The following is a 24723-nucleotide window of genomic DNA, read 5'->3' as shown; positions in this document are numbered from 1 at the left end:
GTAAAAAAACCTTCCTTGAATCCCTTTACTCTTTTCTAGGAGGGAGAAGTTTGCTCGTGGTACATAAGTAGTAGGTAGTTGGTAATCAGAGAAATAAAAACATAGCATATTCTATGTAAGCAATTCAAAATTCCCTCTGTTTTCCATCCTTGATAAAAATTTTAAAATGAGATCCTTAGTCGTTTGTTCTTGTTTGCTAGTATTTTCCCTGAAGAACTGCTGTGGCAAACTGCCCTTCTCGAAGAAATCAAGAAAGAACTAAACAATTGGGTGATTGATAAAATTAGTTAGAATGCCAATGCCTTTAAATTCATGTATAGATTCAGTACCATACCAACCTAAAGACCACTTGGGTACTTATAAAACCAATTGGAAAAGCAAGCAGGCAAGACTGTTGAGGGAGCTGTAACAGCTCCCTCAGTTACATAAAAGGGTATTTTAAATACTCTGATAGAATTCAAAATGTAGTGTAAGTGGTACTTAAAAAGACTATCAGGTACTACACCAAAACATAGAAAAATAGTTCAGTGGGTCAGATTGAGAAATAATGCACATTTACATATGAATGAAAAAGTAAGGAAATATAGACAAGTTATAGGGAAACAAAATGAATAGTGAAATGATCCCTGCTTTCAAGAAACTCATTCTTTTTCTTATTTAACATATTTTATTTTTATTCCAATTACATGTTAAAGCAATTTTTTGGCATTTTTTTTTTAAGTTTTGAGTTCCAAATTTTATCCCACCTTCCTTCCCCTGCCCCCCTCTGAGACAGTAAGAAATCAGATATAGGTTATACATGCACAGTTATCGTAAACACTTCCATATTGGTCATTTTGTATAAGAAGATTTGAATAAAAGAATGAAAGAAAGAGTAAAAAGTAGCATGCTTCAGTTTGTATTTAAATATCAGTTCTTTCTCTGGAGGTGAATAGTATGCTTCATCTTTACTCCTTTGGGATTGTCTTGGATCATTGTAATGCTGAGAATAGCTAAGTTGTTCACAGTCCTTTATCATACAATATTGCTGTTACTGTGTACAACATTCTGGTTCTGTTCACTTTACTTTTTATCAATTCATGTTAGTCCTTCCAGGTTTTCCTGAAAACATCCTGCTTGTCATTTCTTATAGCACAATAATATTCCATCACCATCATATACCACAACTTGTTTAGCCATTCCCTAGTTGATGGGCATCCCTTCTATTTCTTAGCCATCATCACAAAAAGAGCTGCTATAAATATTTTTGTACAAATAGGTCCTTTCCCCCCTTTTTGGATGTCTTTGGGATATACACCTAGCAGCAGTATTGCTGGATCAAGGATATGCACAATTTTATAGCCCTTTGGCATAGTTTCAAGGAATTAATTCTAATTGGGAGAGAAAACACATATTGGAGGGTTCCCTTTCAGGGGATATGGCAAAGCTTGGTGATCCTTAGAGGGCAACAAAGATGGCCCTGTGGGCTCGAGTTGGCAACAGGATAGATGATTAGATGAGTATTCTTCAGGGCACAATGGAAGGGCAGTTGAGAAGCCTTGGCAATCCTTTATCTTGTTTTCCTCATATCAACCCTTTGGTAAATAGTATAAGTCTTATTATCCCCATTTCATAGATGAAAAGACCTAGGTTTAGAGAAATGAACTAACTTGCTGGCATCACATAGCAACCTTGTAGTAAATAGTCAATAAACATTTATTAAAAGCCTACTGTGTTCGAGGCATTGTGCTGAGCATTGGGGGTGCAGAAGAAGCAAATGACAGTCCTTGCCCTCAAGAAACTCGGTCTAATGGGGAGACAACAAGCAAACACATATGTACAAGCCAACCATGTACAGGATGAAGAGGAAAAAAATTTTTTAAGTAGGCATTAGAACTAAGAGGGATTGGGAATGTATCAAAGAGCTGAGATTTAATCCTGGTTTTCTCACTCTAAGCCCAGTGCACTATGTTACTTCCCTACTTGACATTATATTATATACATATTAAATAAAGTCCATTTGGGGTAATGATATAAATATAAGAACAACAATAGGATTATTAATTACATGTTTTATAAAGATTTCTCAACTATGAAAAAATATTTTTAATCTGTCAAAGAAATGAAAGAAATTATTATGAATACAAAGTAGATTGATTCAATTTTATTACAAGTAAAAAGAAGTATTAGTCACAAAACACTTGTGAGCCAAATAAAGACAAAAAACTGATTGAGAAATTTAAAGAGAAGGTAATGTTAATTGATAAAATCTTGACATCCAAACTCTTAAAAAACCTAATACAAACTTTGATACTGAATCCCCTGTCATCAAAGAAGAAAAACCTGGTAAAATCACCTGGAGGGGCAGCTAGGTAGTACAGTGGATAAAGCACTGGTCCTGGATTTAGGAGTACCTGAGTTCAAATCCAGCCTCAGACACTAGAAACTTACTAGCGGTGTGACTCTGGGCAAGTCACTTAACGCTCATTGCCTCACCAAAAAAAAAAAAATCACCTGGAAAATTGTTTAACATCTATGATAATCAAAGAAATACATTTTGATGACACTTATTACCAAATACCCATCTAATTGCCAAGAACAATTAAGAATAACAAAACTAGGGGTGGCTAGGTGGCGCAGTGGATAGAGCACCGGCCCTGGAGTCAGGAGTATCTGAGTTCAAATCTGGCCTCAGACACTTAACACTTACTAGCTGTGTGACCCTGGGCAAGTCACTTAACCCCAATTGCCTCACTTAAAAAAAAGAATAACAAAACTAAATGTTGACAGGGTGGAGGGCAAACAATTACATTGTTGAATTGCTAGTAGAACTATAAATTGATATATTTTTGCTAGAGAATGATCTGGGAGTAAGAATTAGAAAATTTAATTCCCTTTGACTAGTGATTCCCATTACTGAGACCATTCCTTAGGATGTTAATTAAAAAGAAAAAAAAATGACTTATCTTTAAACAAACTTTAATGGCTGTTTTATTTGTAATAATAGTAAACTTGGGCCAGCTAGGTGGTGCAGTGGATATAGCATTGGTCCTGGATTCAGGAGGACCTGAGTTCAAATCCGACCTCAGATATTTGACACTAGCTGTGTGACCCTGGGCAAGTCACTTAACCCTCATTGCCCCACCAAAAAAAAAAATTAGTAAACTAAAAACCTATATACTCAGTGGATGAGGAGTAAGTGGACAGATACTGGTAAATCCTTATGGGGAAATGTTATTTTGCCATTTAAAATGACAGATGGGTAAAATAATGTTGGAAAAACATACAATAATAGGTGAAGGAAAAAAGTATTAACAGCATGTTATATTGTCTACAAAGTATATACAACATGTAAATTGACAAATAAGAATGAGTCACTGTTACTAGTTTGTTGAAATGTAAAACTTAAGTAGTTCTGATTATGTGGTATATGTGGTATATGAAATGTAAAACTTAAGTAGTTCTGATTATGTGGTATATGATATTTTTTTCTATTGTTGAGATTAAGTGTATTGTTTAAAAAATAAAGTTTGGGTTCATTTTGGGGGAAAGGTGTAATTTAAACTTTGGCCCTATGTGTATCTTTAAATTGAGAAAAAAATCATTATACACACATGAAAATAATTCGTGTTCTATGTAGATTCAAATGCAAATTTTAGAAATTTTATTCAGTTGAATTATTTTAATAGTGGAAATAGCTGGTATTCTGATTTTTTTTTCCAGAAAAGAGCTGCTTTTAAAGACATTCCACCCATTGTGAAAGAGTGAAAGTAAATACTCTTCATCATGCCTGCTGTGGCTTCAGTACCTAAAGAGCTCTACCTTGGTTCCTCATTGAAAGAACTTAACAAGAAGACAGAAATTAAAGCAGAAAAAATAAGTACCAAGAAGTATGTATATTTTAATGTTTTATATGTGACATTAATTAATTTAAAACAAGTTCACATTTCCCTATTGTTAAGGATACACTTCACCTAAAATGAATTTGAATCAGACATTACATAAATAGAGTAAGACCTTAAAGAGGTTGTGATTTAACATTGGGCATTTGACTTCTACTACTACATGGTGACTGTCTCTACGTATCTGAAGGGATTTCCATCTGGAAGAGGAAGTGTGGAGGCACCATGAAGTTAGGTTTTCAGTTTGTTATAAAGGAGAATTTGCCAGCAACTAGAGTTATCCAAAAACGGAATAGATTACCTTGAAAAATAGCTTCCTATCGCTTCAGATATTTCAGAGATTGGACTCTTTGTTAGATGATGTTTAGAGGATTGCTTTTTGGGGAGGGCATTCAAATGCCTTGTCCTTTAAAGTTTCACCCAATTTTATGATTCTTTGACTTTTTTGCTATTGAGTTATTTGACGGGGCAGCTAGGTGCCTCAGTGGATAAAGCTCTGGCCCTGGATTCAGTAGGACCTGAGTTTAAATTCAGCCTAAGACACATGACACTTACTAGCTGTGTGACCCTGGGCAAGTCACTTAACCCTCAATGCCCGGCAAAAAAACAAAACAAACAAAAAACCAAACCAATAACAAAAAACAACAACAAAAAGTTTTTTGAATACTCAAAACTAAACAAATATTCAAATAGTAATTTTTTGTTGTTGTTCTGGACTAGTGAGTTCATCTTGTGAATTCCCAGTGTGTGAGCTCTCTTCATTAATTTAGATTGGCAACTTTCTGTAACTTACAGAATTGCTTGTGATTATGAGAGGTTAGAGAATTGCCCCTAGTCATGTAGCCTGTATATGTCAGAAGAAGCACTTGAACCCATAAAATCTTGACCTCATCCACTTTGTCACACCACCAGGAGGAGTTTATGGGAGAAGCTGAAGCACAGTTTATCACCTTATCAGACTCAACAAATGCCATTTTAATGATCAACCCTCTGTAGTAATCAGAAGTTGTCAGTTAAATTAATATGCCTGTGGGCTAAGGAAAAAAAGAATTATAGACTAGACTAGACAAACAAGCATCAGACAGAATGGAAACATATCAAAACCACAAATATATGCATTGTTTAAAAGATTGTTTAAAGGGCAGTCTTGGTACAGTTAAATGTGTTCTTTTATTAATGTATGCAATAGACTATATCTCCTACTTTTTGACTGGTGCCTGAAATTCTATCATTAGAACTTTATTACTTTTATCCCTATTAAAATGCAAATATATGAAGAAGTAACACCATAAGTCATTATTAGCCAGTTATAATATAGTATAAGTGACTTATAGACAATTTGTTAAAAGGTTTTAAAGAGGGGAGAGAAGAAACTCATAAAGGTACTACACAATTGAAATGAGGTAGAGAGGAGACATCAGGGGAGAGATAGATTTTAAGGGGAGTTCTGGGCACCAACCACAAACTCACAGTTTTGTTTGGAGCCATCCTATTTCTATAACATTTACATGAGAAGCAACATCATGTGGTAGAAAAATGCATGATTTGGAGTCATTAAAACAGGGTTCAAATTCCTGCTCTCTTACCTGTCTGACTTTGGTCAGGTCATTTGACCTGTGGGCCTCATTTTCCTCTCTAAAATAAAGGTGTTAGATTATATGACCTAAAGTCCCTTCTTGTAGAATCTTATTATTTTATGTATTCAAAGGTACTGTAAAAGATTTGTCAGGTGTTCATATCAATAAATATAAAGTTCCTACTCCATAAATTGCATTTTATTAGTTATATAAAATTATATCATTACTTGTAGTAATAATTATCTTTCATATATGTTCTAACCTTAACTTACAAAGGAAAAAGAATTTTCTAATAAGGCTTAGACATATGCTAAAATGGGTTTGATAGTTATTAGAAAAGCAACATTAAAAACATTTTTTGAATGTGGAGATTGGAGAATATAGAACAAGGATTGCTTTGTTGACTTTTTTGATGACCTTTATTCCACATATTCAATCGTCTGTTCTGCTAACTTACACAATGAGAATTCTTAGGGCTCTGTTTTTTAAAATTTCATTTTCTCATTTGCAATGTTTATTGATATTACCATGTATATTCTCAGTAATATCTTATTGAAAAGTAGTTTGAACTTAGCCGTGCATTTTATAATAGGAATATTTTTAAAAGTATTATCCAGTATCTTCATAATGTCACTTACCCTAGGAGCAATGGGGATTTTTCCAGCTTTTCTGCCACCACTGTACATGTTATAACTTTGTTTTGCCTTCTCTGTGTGAAGGGAAAAAAAGGAAAAGAGGAGTGAAGGAAGAGACATTTAATTATCTGTATGACATATTCATGGCCCAGCAAATACTCTGTCAAGATGTGCTTTGGGCTTTCTTTGAGCATTCCTGTAGGGTTTATAAGACCCTTCTGTTGTTACTAGGCACTGACTTGCCTCATCCTGAAGTTGGGAATGATATCCTGTGGTAACATGTTGCCTTTTTGTCTTTTAAAAAAATTCTTGAAAGTTTAAAAAAAATTTTATTTGGCTCCTAAATTGGGATAAGTGATAAGGGATAAGCAATATGAAGTTCTAGCCTAGCATATATTAAACTAGGGTAGTGATAATAAATTTATTCTAATGGAATTATACTTTAATTTAGATGAATTGGTCCTTATCCAAATTTGAACTACAGACTGAAAAAAAGATACTTTTATTACCTTCAGAGACAAAAAGTAACAAGAGAAAAAGCTAATACCATGTTGCCAGGTAAAAACCATAGATTAGATTTGGAGTCATTCAGTTGTACACTCTATATTAATGTGTGCTACTAGATCTCAGGGATTTTAAAGTCACTTTAAAAAAAAAGTTGAATAAACATTCATCCTAAATAGCTTGCACTCTTAGTTTGATTAGTAAATTTTTTTTTCATAGTTCACATGTATATCCTGCCTCATGTTGATTGCATGTAAATTAGTACCTGAGGCAAAACAGTGTTTCATTTGGTAGGCTATCCAATTTGTGTCTTGGATAATTGGTCAAATTATATAGAGTGATTTCATGATATGAAGATGGGGTTTGTTTATGATGTACTAATGATGCCAAAGTTGGCCGAAGTCCCTTCTAATGAATTCCATGAAAAACCATAATTGTTTAATATTAATGACATTTTGTTGAAATGAATTATATTAGAAGTCACTTAACTTGGTCTGTAGAAGCTTTAAAACAGAGCTTAGCTATGCCCTCTTTAGAAAATTAACCAACTGAAGAAAACGTGATTCACATCCAATAAAGAGGGAGATATCATGTACTTCTTTCAATATACCCAAACGATTCCTTCTTCCTAATTTCTGAATCTGGTTTTTATATCTGGTTTGACAGTGAGGCTAGATTTTGTTCAGTAGTTTTGGCGATTACAAGTGGGGAAGAGTAAGAAGGACTGAAGGGTACTTTTACTTAAGGGAGTTTTATTCTCTTCTCCCACATCCAAAAAATGTATATAATCAAATTTTTGTTGTAGAATGTGACCCTCACCAAAGATAGTGATTAGAGAATTTCTAGAGAATGAATCATTGCATAGAATTTTTTAAAACTAGATTAAATAAACATTCTCTTATAAACTATTTTCTAAACATTATTATTTATAGCAGACTTTTACCAGTAAAAAGTTGTTTCTGTCTACCTTGTATCTTCAGATTTTAAGTTCTAAACTAGTAGAATCCCAAATAATAAGGTTTTTCTGTATTCAGATATCTCTGAATTTTGCTTGCTAGTTGTTCTACTGCCACAGACAATGCCAGCTTAATTATTTATTCTCCAATTCAAGTTATGTGCAGAGTGCCCTGAAGATCTTCAGGACTGCAGAAGAAAGCAGGTTGGACCGTGATGAGGAAAAAGCCTATGTACTGTATATGAAATATGTTGCTGTTTATAATCTTATCAAAAAAAGACCTGATTTCAAGCAGCAGCAGGTATGTTTGGGGCTTTTTTGTTTGTTTTCTTTGATCACTACTTTTTATTAATAGGGGCAATCAGATGTCTGTAACTCATTATTAATTTTTGAGCACATGTACAATATCAAATTGCAGGACTCAGCATCAATTCAGTGAACATAAATTCGTTAAATACGTAGGATATGAGAAGACAATGTACCCGTTAATTTAATTTCGTTATTTGTAAAAAATGTTGCTTTGATTTAATCTAGACTGATAACAGAATATAGACTTTTACTTCTTTTGTTACTGTTCTAATGAAATTGTACTAGGCTTTATGGTAGGAATTCAATTTTTTTGTCATCAAGTGAAAATATAATAACAGTGTGTGTGTGTGTCATTGCTTTCATGAAATTCAGATTTAATTGTAGGGGAGTTAGATGCTTGTCATTGCTCACATCATGTTGTAGCCATTCTAAAGATAAATTTACTAAATTATTAACTATTTCTGCTTGTTTTTCTGTTACCTTTTGGGGGAGGAACAATGAGGGTTAAGTGACGTGCTCAGGGTCACATAGCTAGTAAGTGTAAAGTGTCTGAGGCCAGATTTGAAAGCAGGTCCTCCTGAATCCAGGGCCGGTGCTTTATCCACTGCACCACCTAGCTACCCTTCTGATTGTTTTTATTGGAGAAAGTGTATTCCTTGAACCTAACCCAGTGTCTGGCACATAGGTGCTTATTAAATTTTTGTTGATTGATTCAGTGAGTTTCTTCTGTGGGGCAGGGACTATTCCTCTGTTATTTTGAGAATGTAGATAAATGAAAAAAAGGAGACTAAATAAAGTGACATAAAAGCACAGAATTGAGTTGAAATTGGCTTGGTCAGTTGAAAGTAAGAAGAAAGCAGAATAAATTAAGGAAATAGGAAGCATGTTGGGGAAACCTTATCAGGTATTAGAGATTATTACACCAACTGAGAGGAAGGTTTGCTATAGTCCATTTAGAAGATTGTTTATAGATTAACTGTTTTGTATAGAAATAATGTGATTTATTTTGATTGTTCATTAAGATAACTATTTTGAATATTATTTCATGGCTGTGAATCTTTTTTAGATTTTTCTTTTTGATTAAAGTTATCTCAGATTCATGCTAATGTAAACTAAATGTTACACACCCTTTTTTTTCGTTAGTGCATGCCAGTCTGCAATGGTCCAAGTAGCCCTGCTCTAGAAGAAAAACTATGTCAGTGCATATATTTCTCAACTTTTGTTTATACAAGCTTTACAATTTCAGATTTTTCTCCCTCCCTCCCCCCTCCCCTAGACAGCAGGTAATCTGATATAGGTTATATATATACAGTGCATATATTCATATTCATAAATGCATAGAAGAGATCTGCCCAAATCTAAACTAGTTTTTGTAGTCTTCATATTAATGGTTTTGTAATATGAAATTGGCTTAACAAGAAAAAGCTTGCTTCTATAAACATTTCCTTCCTTCCCCCTGGTTTTTTTGTTTTGTTTTATTTTGTTTTGAAGAAGATTTAGGGTATTTGTTTTTTTTTCCAAGCAGTTTTGCCTATCCTGGAAGACTCTAGAACTGGAAAAGTAGTATGGTATAACATTGCTAGATTGAAATCAGAAATTTGGTTTTGAGTCCTTGTTCTGATTACTGTATTGATGTGTGATCATGGGCAAGTCACTTTACTTCTGAGGAACTGAGCATCAGTTTTCTCTTTTGTAAAATTGAGATAATATAGTGCCTATCACACAGTAATATTGTTGTGCGATGAGGGCTTTATAAACCTGAAAGCACTAATTATTGCATGACTTTATATGAGTAGGGTGCTCAGATCCTAATTTGTTCTTCCCAGGGTACTCCCCCCACTCCCCAAGCATAGCTTTCCCAGTATTCTTTGATAGAAAACATAATAGCATAATAAAATAATAATAATAATAAATGTGGCATAATAAAAACCTTTATACCTCTCTGTTGTTGGGTTTTTTCCCCCTTTAAATAAAATAGGGAATGGGAATATGATCTGACACATAAGCTACATAACAGTTTTTGTGGAGAACAAAACTTGGCTAATGTGTTAATTTTGGCAGAGTATAAGTTGGTTTTGTGTGTGTGTTTTTAACAAACTCATCAAGTATTTATGCCATCCATGTTATTAATTAATTTACTGGCATTTGTCTTACATTTTGTGTGTGGGGGTGTTTTGTGTATGTGTATGTGTATGCTGAGATTTATATTTTCATATGTATATATGAAATACAAAATCTCAGACATAAATTTGATTAGATATATGATTTTTTTTAATCTCAGGGCAACTAGGTGGCGCAGTGGATAGGGCACCAGCCCTGGAGTCAGGAGGACTGAGTTCAAATTGCGGCCTCAGAACACTTAACACTTACTAGCTGTGTGACCCTGGGCAAGTCACTTAACCCCAATTGCCTCACCAAAAAGAAAAATATCTCATTAGTATTTTCAGTATTTCATAATGAAATGGGGCATATGCATATCATAACATTTTTGGTGGGGGGCAGAGATGCTATTTAGAGTGGGAAGATTTATAGGAAAGTGGTATGGACTTTTAATCTGGGTAAGAATTGAGAGGTATGGATTTAGTTAGTTCTTTTTTTTAGAGTTTATTAAAATTTGAAGATATTGCAAAACCCTTACCAAAACAAGCAAACAGTTTAAAAATTCCTTATTAAATAAAGACACTATTTGAAAACTAATTTAAAAGGTGGAGTTATCTTCTCTGTTACTAATTTGCAACTATCATGCCTAAGTATAAGGAGAAAAAACTTTCTCAGCAAGTCTAAACTGGCTGTTTTCACAGAAAGGCTTTCTCATTTGTAAATAGGTATATGGGCTATAAGATGTATTAACAAATTTATTTTTTTTAATTCTATCTAATAAATCAACAGTTCTCACAATCGTAGATTGGCTATAGATATCTTACACTAAAAAGAATTTTTTAAACTTAAGTATAATGTTAGTTTTCATTTATATTGAACTTTTGTATCAATGAGCAAATTTTTTTTCTGGTTTTATTATCTCAGGATCCCATATGCCCCATGACCATTGATAAAAAAGGGATCAATCATTATATTTCTTAGTGGTAGGTCCATAAGATCTCTAAAAGTATAAAACAATTGAACATTGCTCCCAGGATGCTCCTTTGTAATTTAGGAAGATGCCTGATGAGCAATTGAGACTGGTATTTCCTGAATTCTAGGCATTTGATTAAATTATTTCAACAATATTTAATGACACCTGTCATTCATTTAATAAGCATTTATTAAGTGCCTACTACATGCCAGGCTGTTATGTACCTATTATGAGCTGTGCTGTTATACACCTATTATGAACAAAGCATTGTGCTCTTTATGAGTCATATTTGGAAGCTATAACAGATGAAACATATATTTGGGTCATATCCAGGCTTCAGTAGTCATAGTTATCCTTAGCCTCTAAGGTTCTAATGAATGTCCTATTCTGATAGCTACTTTTTTGGGTGCTTTTGTGTTGTTCATTAACACATTAAGAAAACAGTGGTCAACAGCTTTTTATTCTTTTAGGTTAATGCAACAATTATTTGGGGGAATCATTTTGTAATTTAAAATTCACACATTCAGAGCTTGTTTCTTTCTAAGGCTAAGATGTTTTTCTTGCGTTAGGAAATAGATGTAAAAAATTGGTTATGGAGTAGAGGACCCTGTCACTTTTTAAAAACAAAATATACTTTGTAGCTACATATGAGCTGCTTTTCTAGTCCTAAGAATAGAGGTGGGAAAGGGAAGGGGAAGGGCAGGTATATAAATGTGTCAGAAAGATTTCTGTTTATAGAAAACAGTACTTCATTACTGATGAAAAATACATTTAGTAGCATTCTCATACATAATATAAACAAAATAATAAAGGAGATATATTAGTAGCATTCTCACAGGTACATACAGCAAAATTCAAAAAGGAGCCTTACAAACAAAAAAGATTAAGCATTCATTAGTCAGAGGAATTTTGTTTAACCATAGGGAAAGATGAAGGATTTATTTGTCTTTGCAACATACTTTAGATTAAGTATTTTAAGCCTGAATTAATGTAGTTTATACATTAAGACTATATCTTGGGGGCAGCTACGTGGCTCAGTGGATAAAACACCACCCCTGGAGTCAGGAGGACCTGAGTTCAAACTGGCCTCAGATACCTTGACACTTAACTAGCTGTGTGACCTTGGGCAAGTCATTTAACCCCCATGCCCTGCCAAAAAAAAAAAAAGAAAGAAAATATCTTTCCATTTAGTTATTGAGACCATGATTGTAATGTGGTTGTTGGTCTTTTTCATTACTATTGTGCTTGTAGACCTATCTCTTTGGGGGGATCATTGGCCAGGACTAAAATTATGGAATGATTTTTCTACAATTTTAGGATTACTTTCATTCAATGCTTGGACCAGGGAACATCAAAAAGCTATTGAAGAAGCTGAAGACTCTCTGAAAGCCTTAAACTCAGGTACATACATTATGAAATCTATAAATAGTGCTGATAAAATAGATTGAAATAATATATTAGAATTTATCTCATCTATGTTTAACCTTAAAAATAATATCTCTAGCATTTAGAAGTAATTTCTGAAGCACAGAAATTTCAAATCTGTACTTAATATTTATCCTGCTTGTTCTATTATTATAGCTATGCTGTCATTTAGGGATCTTTACTGAAATTAACACTATGTTGTAATTGAGGAAATAATCGATTATTAATTAACCCAAATTGTTTTTGAATGTATTTTTTGTTGTGTTTTGCCAAATTTAAATGGCTTAACACCTCCTTAAGAAGTATAAGCAGTTTGAAAAATAGAAACTACCTTAAATTTGTCTTCACCCACACTCTGCCTCCCCAAACTCATCTGTGTCACTCACCCCTGAGTGTAAAAATTTCTCATTAGTTACTGCCCTGTTCAGAAACCTCAGTGATCCTCTATAGCCTCTGAGTTAAAAATACAAACTGGTTAGCCTGGCATTCAAGGCTCTCCCTAATCTGGCTCTTGTGTTTGTCCTTCATTCTCAAAGAGGACCATAACATTGAGGTGATGTCATGACTTGCACTGAATTGGATTTAAGTGAGAGAGGGCTGTGCAAGGTCTCCAACCTAAACATCTCTCTCCAGAGGCATCTGGGGTCCAGTGGCAAGATATGTATCAGGACAACTGGAGGTGGCCCTGGATATTTAAGGCTGCCCAGGGCCACACAAGGTAGTAAGTGTCATGAGGTAAGATTTGAACTCAGGTCCTCTTGACTCCTCGGGCCACTGCTCTATCCACTGCCACCTAGCTGCTCCAATCTGATTCTAGCTTTAGAGAGAGGCAGGATGGTTGTAGCAGATGAAGTGTTGGAGCTGAAGTCTAGAAGACCTGAATTTAGACACTTAGTAGCTTTCTGATCCTAGGCAGCTGACTTAATCTCTCTTGGATGGAGGCTGTACTTGAAGGCCTTTAAGGAACCTTGCAGCTCTAAATCTTTGTTCATATCTATGATCCTTATTCATTTACTCCTCTTCATCAACCCTACATTCTACTCAGCCGGGTTACTTTTTTTTTTTGTAAGGCAATTGGGGTTAAGTGACTTGCCCAGGGTCACACAGCTAGTAAGTGTCAAGTGTCTGAGGCTGAATTTGAACTCAGGTCCTCCTGAATCCAGGGCTCAAGCTTTATCCACTGTGCCACCTAGCTGCCCCCAGGCCGGGTTACTTATTATTCCATTTCCTGCCTCATTCCTTTGCACAAGTGGTCACTCAGATAAGGAATATGTACTCACTCCCTAAACTAGTGCTTAGAATTCTTAGTTTATTTGTATTTGGCGGTCTTAGCTCAGGTGCTACTTCATTCACTGACCTTTTCTAAATGACAGTCAATTTGAGCTCTTTTCTTCCTCATTCCTTTGCCTTTACTATTTATTTATCTCTTGTATCTCCTATACACTGTAAGCTCCTAAGGGCAGGGAGTGTTTTCTAGTTATCCTTCCACTGGGTTGGGGAGGGGGTAGGGGCAAAGTATCCCTGCTATCCGGAAAATCCACTTAACTTTTTCTGATCCTCCAGAGAAGTCTGAATTTTTTCTTTTTCTTTTATGGTGTTTACTGTACCTTACTGTAAAATTTGGGTTAGTATTTGGTCATAAGCTAAATTTATGATATTAAAAGATAAAATATGTTGATATTATACATACTATACATGTAATTTATGTATTCTGAATTTCTAAACTTCTGTGTCATCTACTGGACTTCATATGTTGTCTTAGGCTTCTGATAAAACTCCCAAAAAGATTCCCATTTAATTTCTTATGCCAACCTGTGATATATTTTTGTTTGTTTGTTTGTTTTTTGGTGAGGCAATTGGGCTTAAGTGACTTGCCCAGGGTCCACACAGCTGGTAAGTGTTGAGTGTCTGAGGCCGAATTTGAACTCAGGTACTCCTGACTCCAGGGCTGGTGCTCTATCCACTGCGCCACCTAGCTGCCCCTAACCTGTGATATATTGAAACTGTGAAAAGTGATGTGGAAGGGATAGCCACTTTTGTTTTCACATTAGTGTGTTAGCATATAGTCGGCACTTAAATGTTTGGGTTAAGTTTATATGTAAGTGTAGTATTGTTCAGTTGATTTTTTTTTCCCGAATAAGGGTTATAGAGTTTTAAGAAAACAAAGTTTTAGTATGTGAATAAAGATCAGTTTACTAAAATATAAAAGAATTTGATTTTTCAGATAAAAAATTGAGAGGTTATTTTTGTTTCAGAATACAGATTGAACTCATTTAATTTATACTGTTTTTCAGAAGTTTTGTGAAAAGCGAATAGTTGAATAATGACTCATTTTCCCATTAACTTCTAATTCCAAATATGTGAGATTACAGAAAACAAAACTGTGAATCCACTTTAGAATTTTAACATTTACTTTTTAAGGAGTGTCCTGCTTTTATAGTTGCATTGTTTAAATGTGTTTAATTCTTTCATACAGTAAGAAATACATTGGGGGGGGCAGCACAGTGGATAAAGCACTGGCCTTGGATTCAGGAGAACCTGAGTTCAAATCCAGCCTCAGACACTTGACACTTAACTAGCTGTGTGACCCTGGGCAAGTCACTTAACCCTCATTGCCCTGGCCCCCCCCCCCCCAAAAAAAAAGAAATTGTGAGATTTAAAATTGGATCAAAAAACTGGCGTACTTTTTACCACAAAATACATTGTCATCTTGGCACCTAGCACACACTAGATTTGTTTGTGGCCTTAAAAGAAGTATACACATAGTATATACAATGTGGCATAGTAAAGTGCTTTGAATTGGGAATTCTTGCTGACTAGTACTTGAAAGTTTAAGCAGTCATCTACCTACATAGCACTTTGCTAAGGAATATGAAAGAAACTTTAGGAACTTTACATATGAATTTGCTTTCTTAAATGTTTATTGACTTGTTGACTAATTCTGAGTTCACCAGTATTTTTGATTAGTACAACTTATATCCCACTGAAGATTCTGTTCTATTCCTTGGGGAGGGTTAGATAACAGATTTCCTCTCAAGTCCTGCACTCTTGCCCCTTCTCTTCCTCCTCTCCTGCTGTACTCTGAAGGGTTCTTTATTTGTGTCATGGACCCCTCCTGTGCACTCTGGTGAAGTGGACCCCTTCTCAGAATGTTTTAAATGCATAAAGTAAAATACATAGGATTATGAAAGAAATGAATCCTTGAAATAGAGTTATCAGAATGTTCAAAACAAAGTCAAAGACCCCCCAGGTATGAGCCTTGCTCCAGAGCTTTACCTCTCATTCCTTTCTCTCTGGGTACTTTTAGCAGGGCTTCATTCATGTTCATTGATTGGATCAGGGTTTCTTTACTAGGCTCTTTGTCTTTCAGAGCTTTTGAGTTTTCTTTTCATCCACAGCTGTCCTGGGGAATCCTAGTATGCAATTAGCATTCTCTGTAGGATGAAGAAAAGAAGCTTCGAAATACGCTGGAATTTATAGTTTAATCCTTTTTTCTTTGAGAGAGATTTAGGAGGAAAGAACTTCTCTTCCTCCATTCCACATTTCAGCTTAGGGAATGCTAAGTTTCACTAGAAAGGAAGCAACTCATTCTTACTACCTCCCTCAGCTAGCTAAAATGCTCTCTCCACACTGTCTATTTTGCAGCTTGGCTGAGGGCCAAGTCTTTTCTCAAGAGATGTTATTAGATGCCCATCCTAGGTGATAAGAGTTTAAGGAAAGCTCAGTTTGGGGGGGGTTTTTATGTTGACCGAAGGTCCAGGATGATAGTGGAACCTTGAAGCATTATATACCCTTTCTTTGATGGCAGAGTCATAAAGTTTTGTCCTTTTCCCCTCCTTTTTGCTATGGGCTTGGGGGAACTCAATTTTGTGTCTTTTTGGGAAAGAGGGAGGTAATTCAACCATTTTGTTTTCTTTTGCCTCATTAGGTAGTATATAACACACTTTCCAGGTTAAATTCGTTTAGACACTGAATTGAAAGAAGTAGCATGTCCTAGTAGATAAAAGGTCAGCACTGGAGTACAAAGATCATAACTCTTTCGTTTTATAGATGAGGAAACTGAGTCAGTCAGGTTAAATGAGACCTAAAGCCATGAAATTAGTCAAAAGTAGGTGTTGAACCCGGGACTCCTGACTCCAGAACAAGTGTTCTCTTTATTCTACCATGCTAGAGACCATTTAAGTTGATAAAATTAGAGTTTTAAGTACTACCCTTCTCACAAATATCCTTTACATAATTTAATCAAGAGTCAGATACAAAAGAATTCTAATTCAATGGCATTATTAAGAAGCTGAGATTTCATCAAGCTATGCCTGATTCCGTACCTGTACCCGCCCCCCCCCCCCTGCACAAATTTGTACTGTGGGAGAACTTATTGTAATTTGAGAGCAGCCCACAGTTTCTTGTCTATAGCTTTAGTCTCTTGTAGTTGCCCCTTCTCCATGAAACACTTCAGCTTTTTATCTTCTAAATAGAATTAAATTACATTATTTAACTAGTCCTCTAAGGAGATTGCTTCCTCTAGAAATTCTCTCTGGGGGCAGCTAGGTGGCACAGTGGATAGAGCACCGGCCCTGGAGTCAGGAGTACCTGAGTGCAAATCCGGCCTCAGACACTTAACACTTACTAGCTGTGTGACCCTGGGCAAGTCACTTAACCCCAATTGCCTCACCAAAAAAAAAAAAAAAAGAAATTCTCTCTGACATAAAGAATTCTATATTCAGTAGAGCATTAATAGTGAAAGGCTGAATTCCATTTCAGGAATATCTAGGTTATTATTTCTGTTGTATTAAACATGAAAGTAAACTTCCTACTCATGGCTGAAGACAGGTCATTTTGACTTTGAGATGTGTCTCTGCAATTTATAGTGTAATTCTAAGATTTGTTTTACACAAAATTTCTAAAAATACATCCCTTGAATAAAGCAAGGTATACCCCATGCCACTAACAATGAAGTTTGGACTATAGTAAGAAAGGAAACAAGTTTTTATTAAGTACCTACTATGTGCCAGGTAGTATGCTAAGTGCTTTACAGATATTATCTTTCTCATTCTGTCCTCACAAAAACCCTGTGAGGTAGGTGTTGTTATCCCCATTTTATAGTTGATGAAACTGAGGCAGGTAGAAATTAAGTGACTTATCCAAAATCACACAGCTAGGGGGCGTGCACAGTGCATAAAGCACCGGCCCTGGAGTCAGGAGTACCTGAGTTCAAATCTGGCCTCAGACACTTAACACTTACTAGCTGTGTGACCCTGGGCAAGTCACTTAACCCCCATTGCCTCTCAAAAAAAAAAAAAAAGATCACACAGCTAGTGAGGTGGGATTTGAACCCAGGTCTTTCTGACTCCAGGCTCAGTGCTCTATCTACTACAATACCCAGATGCCCTAGAGGAAAATTCCCCCTCCTCCTTCCTTCCAGTAAGAGTAGAAAAGAGGGATGGTGAGAAATAGTGAGAAGAGGAGAAAGTAGCTATCACTGATATGCTAAAAATCTTTACATGGGATTTTTATTGATGTGGGAAAAAACCATGGAATGAGAAAACAAATTAAAATTAGGCAAATTATATTATAAACCACAGTGTAGTAAATACCTGCAAAGTGCAATCCTTTAAATTACATTTTGTAGAATGCTTTGGCTCTTTCACTTTTGTTAGAATGTTAAAGTTTTTTTGTTATTTTTGTCATGAGATATTGTTTATTTAAAGATTATGAGAAATAAATTTTTTTAAATTGTTTTGGGTAAAATAATATGTAGGCCGTTTAATCCTTCATAAATAAAAATAATTTAAAAAATTTAAATATAGCTTTTATCGCAGTAAAATAAAATTGTACTTCAAATTACCAAATTGCAACTTGATTGCAACAAGCTACGTTTTTAAAACAATTGATTTAGGAAATTTATAACTGCCCATGATATAATGAAACTGCATTATTATGCCATCAAATCACAAAAGTGAATGTATCGAATCAGAAGTACATGTAAATGCTTGATTTGTGGCATAAATTTGCAAAGCTGTTATTTAGAATTGAACATGCATTCAATGTAAAATATGTATATTTTGCTAAGAAATATTAAAATATAATTACATCACATTCTTAACGTGCTGCATAGTTCTTTGGTTTGATTATAATCTATATTGGTTGATGACTAATAATTTTGCATATCATTATTATCTTTGAAATAGACTGATTTTATAATTGATGTTAGAAACAATTGACAAATAATGATACTACCAAGAAAGATAAAAATATATGCAACATAGTCAGGCCCCAGGCCTCCTACCAGACCACCAGGCCAAGCCTGAGTAATTTCTATCAGGTTTCCCTCATCCCCCTTACCATTCTCTGCCTCAGATTTTCTAAATTTCTTGTCATCTTTTTAGTGTTTATTTTGTTGTTAGTGTGCTAGAATATTTTTTAAAATGATATGGACTGTATATGAAAATATCTGTGACCTTTTTTCAGCCTTCATTACTATCACAAGCCACTTTTAGTAAAGGGAGAAGTTGTTAACTAATACTCTTATCAGGCATGGTGGTATCAGGGTAGAGAAAGAATAAAACTGGATCTGGAAGGAACATCCTTCTCTTTGCTTTATAGATAAGGAAAACAGGTAAAATGACTGACTTGTGCATGGCCCTGGAATGTTAGTTTATATGTACAGTAGGGGGTGTTGCTATCTTTAGTCATATCAGATCTCAGCAGACAGAGCTAGAACTAATAGGTGCTAAGTTCTGACTTTCTAGCATTCTGAACATATATTGTGCATACCAGGGTTCAAAGGGGAAAAGTAGAGAGTATTGTATAAAACGATATGATGTGCTTAGATAATGTGAGATTCTTGGGGATCAAAAGCTGTTTAGTTGAGGGTCCTTGGACTAGCCTAGAAAATGATCAAAGAAATTAATTGAAATAATAACCTTGCAGCAGCACATCAAATATACACCAAAAAATCAACAGCATTTCTACAGAGCCATAACAGAATCCAAGAGTAAATAATTGAGAGAGATGTCCCATTCAAAATAATTGCAACTTCACATATTTGGGAATCAGTACACCAAAGCCCACTCAAGACCTATATAGATAGAATTACAAAACATTCCTTAAAGAAATAAAGAATGGTATAAGTAACTGGAGGGATTAAAAAAGTGTTCATGGTTAAGTTGTGCCACTATAGTAAAAATGACAAACCTACTGAAATTAGTTTACAGATTTTGTGTTATGCCAATCAAATTCCCAAGGACTGGGGCAGCTAGGTGGCGCAGTGGATAGAGCATCGGCCCTGGAGTCAGGAATACCCGAGTTCAAATCTGGCCTCAGACACTTAACACTTACTAGCTGTGTGACCCTGGGAAAGTCACTTAACCCCAATTGCCTCACTTAAAAAAAATACCAAGGACATATGTACAGAACTAGACAAAATAATAACAGAATTCATTTAGAGGAACAAAAGGTCAAAAAAATCTAGAAAAAGGGAAAGAAGGAAAGAAGTAGGATTTGTGCTTCCAGACCTCAGCTGGGTAAGTAAAATACTTATTAAGCTCTTACCGTGTGATAGGAAGTATGCTAGGCAGATAGTATTGATCAGTCATCAAAAAACCATTTGGTACTACTGGTGAAAAAATAGAAAGTAGAACAGTGGAACAGAAAGACAAGGAAGAATTATAAATAATATAACTCAATAACCCAGTATTCAGTAAACCTGAAAATGTATATTACCTGAGAAAGAATTCCCTGTTTGACAAGAATTGATGGGCAAACTGGAAAGCAGTCTGGCAGATAGATGTTAGATTTTGGCCAATATCTTATACCATGTGCCATAGTACATTCAAAATGGATATGAGACCTGAATATTAAAAACCATTCCATAAATAATTAGATAAGAACCACAGTCTTATAAAAATTGTACATATGACCAATCTTTTGAGCAGTTACCATGTCTCTTGTATCTTATTCACTCTTCAATAATTACTGACTTAAAGTTTTTCAGTAGTGTTTGTTCATTTGTTTGTGATTGCTTCACATATGGGTGGCCAACTTGTGGAATAGGTTGACAGTGGTAGTTGATGGTATTAACACCTTCTATCAAATAAATTTTTTTTCTTACCCCTTTTCCTTTACTTATTCTTTTTATACCTTTTCCCATGTTTAGTCATAGACATTATTAGTTGACTGTACAGCTAGCATTAATCCCATTCTCTTTCATTAGTATTTGGGGGGGGGGCGGGGCAATGGGGGTTAAGTGACTTGCCCAGGGTCACACAGCTAGTAAGTGTCAAGTGTCTAAGGTCAGATTTGAACTCGGGTCCTCCTGAATCCAGGGACGGTGCTTTATCCACTGTGCCACCTAGCTGCCCCCTCTTTCATTAGTATTGATTCTGTGATTAACTTGGTTATGTTTCTTGCACCAAGGTTTTATTTTAAACTTGCTCTAAGTGTAGATTTTCTATTTTCAGTTTTCCTCTTAAAATCATTTGACCTGGAGGTGGGTAGTTATTTTTGTGGGGTTTTTTTCTACATGATAATGAAAATTTGCTTTTTTTTGTTTCAATTTATTATGTTAGTCACCCAAAAAAAGTACAGTACCTATTGATAAGTGGTAGTGATTGTAGATTGATTGTAGATTAATAAGTGGTAGTAATTGTAGAGTGTTTGCAAAGTAATTGACTACCATACAATTAAAACAAATTGCTATGGGGGGGGGGGATTAGAACTAAAAAGATGGGATGAAAGCCCTCTAATAACACACTATTGCATTTGATTACAATAGCAAAGTAAAGAATGACTCCATATTCCTTGGATAGAGAAATACAAAAAGCTGTTATGCCTTCCAACAACTAATGTTACATAAATGTGAGTTGTCATCATTACTGTTGCATGTCATTTAATTTTCAGTAACCAAGGAATAACCCCTGAAATGGAGAGTCTTTTATCCTTCCTTACTGAAGAGCTACAACAAGCACTAAGGCAAAACCAAACCAAAAAGAACTACACACCTTAATGTGGAAACTGTGGAGGAAAATAGCAAGAAGAGCTGTAAGCTGGGAAAGCTCTGGTTTTCCCTTCAGTGTAGTTGGGAAATTGAAATTAAGCCTGTATCTCCCTTTCCTCCAAGTTTGTGGCTTGGAACAATATTGTCAGAAAGTGCATGTGATTTAAACTGAAGAAAGAGGATGCAGGCCATGTCTTTTTTTTGAAGAACACTTTATATCTTTTAGTATAGTGATTGTGCCGTGCAATGAGTCATTCATTTGGTTTCTCTTTTCAACTAGATATGAGGAAGCTGAAGTTCGGAAAAAACTTGAAGAAAAGGACAGAAGAGAGGAACAACAGCTGCAGCAGAAGAAAGAAGCAGGACAAGAGGATGGAAGAATCTCAGCTAAGAGCTCTTTAGAAAATGTGTTCGACCCCAAAGACAAAACCAAAAAGGTATTATGGGGGAAAGTTGGAATCAGTGACTTCTGAGATTCTTTCCAACTCTAGACCTTTGATTTTGTGATCCTAGCTTATGGTGTAGCACAGGGATGGTATCTATGCCAGAAGAGTATGGTGCCTGTTTTTTGTTGTTTTGTTTGTTTTTACATAGTTCACTGTTGCTTAAACTATTTCTTTCTGTGGTAACATCTAAAAGATCATATATTTGGGAAGATGTTTACCTACTTGAAGGATCCGTAACATTGTCATCGATAGTCCTTTCTCTGTGCAGAGTGCAGCTCACCTGCATTAGAAGACTGCTTCTGTTGGTCACTGCAGCCAAAAATCAGTTATAGCACAATGAACCTAATGAGAATATTCTCCCAGCCTAGGCTGGGCTTCAGATGAGGCATAGTTCACTGCAAGCCTTTTCAGTTTGCTAAGACCTACCGTGATGTGTCATTGAAATAAGACTTTAACTAAGGATTTTTGTAGAAATGGAGTTAGGTATTCTAGCTTTAATTGGGTTATGATGTTGTTACTATGTTTTAATACTAACAAACAGAATATAGAAGGTTCTGTTATTTATTTGTTAAGTTGGTGGAGGGGAAAGATCAGTGGTTTAGAGCTGTAGTGTTAGCCTTGTTACTGTAGCTTTGAGATGTATGAAAAGTTACTTAAGCCTGTACTTGCTGCTGCTTCCACATCTGCCTTCATGCCCACAATACCCAGAGCTATAGTCTGCTATTAAGGGCACTATGTTTGCTCTTTCATGACTCTCCTGTACTATCAAAGTTCAAAGTCATTTGTCTTTTCAGCATTCTCTGACTTTTTCTTTATACTTTTAACCCAGCTATTCATTTTCTCTCAAACGTCTCAAAGTCTCAGGTTTCAAGGCTCTCTTCCATCTTTGTTTGTCTCCTTTCTCATCAGGCATCCTTGTAGTATCTCTCTGTAGTACCTCATTGATTCATTTCCTAGAGATATTAGTTACTTCTACCTATTTTTTCTGTCTTCACACCAGGACCTTGGATTAGATTATCTACTTTTGGGTTTCATGTACTTAGTATAGTGCTAAGCATTCTGTATGTGCTAAGTAGTGGTTGAGTGCGTTTCCATGTGGGTTATTGCTGACCATCATCAAAAAGTAATGCTTGAGCTTTGTGTGATAGTGTGCCAACCACCTTATAAAGCGAATATATAGACTTATTTTCTTTCTAGGAGCCTACAATCCAAGTTGAACAGTAGTGTCTTTGTTTGGGAGGGCAGCTAGGTGCCTCAGTTGATAGGATGCTGGGCCTGGAGTCAGGAAAACCTGAGTTCAAATCTGATCTTGGACACTAGCTGTTAAACTCTGGGCAAGTCACTTAATCCTGTTTGCCTTTGTTTCCTCATCTGTAAAGTGAGCTGGAGAAGGAAATGCAAACCACTGTAGTATCTTTGCCAAGAAAACCCCAAATGGGGTTACACAGAGTCAGACACGACTGAAACAGCTGAGGGATTATGACTTGTTTGGGGCTGTCCTTGCTTGAATTGGGGATTAATGAAGTCAAGTGAGCAGCCATGAATGAATGAAAGAAAAATCATTTATTATGTATTTGCTATGTACCAGGGACCCTTATAAGTGCTTGGGATGCAAATAGAAACAAGGTAGTCCATGCCCACAAGGAGCTAACATTCCAGTAGGGGAATACAGCACGTAGGGAAGTGGCTGCCAAGGAGAGGATCATTTCAGACTGGGAAGTCTAAATGAATGGTGATCACATCATAGGGCCTATGATGTGCCTTTACCAGGAATGGTGGAGTGCATATGATTAATGTTCTTAGAGCTTGAATTGAAGGTGAGGAGAAAGGCATTAGTGATAGCCAGGAAGATGACATGAATTTTCTTTTTTTTTCTTTTCCTTAAGAGGAAAATGATATTTTTATTCAACAATAATTATTCCATAGTTTTAAAAATCAAAATCAAGAACATTTAGTCATGATTATTTTAATTACATTATATTACACTTAATTGGAACTGAGTGCTTTGTCTTTCAGAATTTTTTGTTAGCTTTGTTCATGATTTTTATTAACTTTGTTCATGATTTTTGTTAGCTTTGTTTATGATTTATCAGACAAAATTAAATGAATAACAAGTGTTATAATAGACTGTAAAGAGCAGTGGCTTTTGGGGCAGCTAGGTGGCACAGTGGATAGAGCACTGGCCCTGGATTCAGGAGGACCTGAGTTCAAATCCGGCCTCAGACACTTAACGATTACTAGCTGTGTGACCCTAGCCAAGTCACTTAACCCCAATTGCCTTACCAAAAAAAAGAGCAATGGCTTTTGTGTAGAGTACATGGGTTCAAATACTGACACTGTTGCCTATTACATGTATAACTAACCTTGGGCAAAGATCTTAACTGAGGGGGCAGCTAGGTGGTGCAGTGGATAGAGCACTGGCCCTGGATTCAGGAGGACCTGAGTTCAAATCTGGCCTCAGACACTTGGCACTTATTAGCTGTGTGACCCTGGGCAAGTCCCTTAACCCTCATTGCCGCCGCCGCCCCCCCCCCAAAAAAAAAGAACTTAACTTCTTCATTTACAAAGTGAGGAGATTGAGCCAGATGTCTTGTTAGATCTTAGTCTATGATGTTAATATATTCAGGGACAGATTAGTTGGATAGTTGTGCATATTTTAATTTCTTAATTTCATTCAGTTGTCATATGATGCACAGACCAGTATTAAAAGCAAAATATAAATTAAACTTAGTATTTTTATCATAGTATCATTTGAATATAATACTGTACTATTTAGAAATGCAAATTAAGTGAAATTTTACACATTATCTGCTGAAATGGAGGCTGGTTTATTCCTGGAGAGGGAAAATAACAGGGCAACACTCTCTTTGCCTCCATGCTATGGATCAATTTACCATATTTTTAATTCTCCATAACTACCTTC

The 24723-nt window shown here is 35.5% G+C and overlaps 1 protein-coding gene across 1 annotated transcript in view; it reads left to right on the top strand.

The window, feature by feature from the left end:
* USP8 (ubiquitin specific peptidase 8) overlaps positions 1-24723 on the top strand; it is a 74404-nt gene that overhangs the window by 13171 nt on the left and 36510 nt on the right. Inside the window, 5 exon segments of the mRNA XM_043986405.1 lie at positions 3703-3869; positions 7709-7853; positions 12252-12307; positions 12309-12335; positions 21635-21791. Coding sequence (XP_043842340.1) covers positions 3766-3869; positions 7709-7853; positions 12252-12307; positions 12309-12335; positions 21635-21791 — 489 coding nt within the window. The 5' untranslated portion in view covers positions 3703-3765.

Source organism: Dromiciops gliroides, chromosome 2 (genome assembly GCF_019393635.1).
Source record: "Dromiciops gliroides isolate mDroGli1 chromosome 2, mDroGli1.pri, whole genome shotgun sequence".
Lineage (NCBI taxonomy): Eukaryota > Metazoa > Chordata > Mammalia > Microbiotheria > Microbiotheriidae > Dromiciops > Dromiciops gliroides.
Note: the sequence above shows the minus strand (reverse complement) of the source record. Positions and strands in the feature narration are given on the sequence as shown.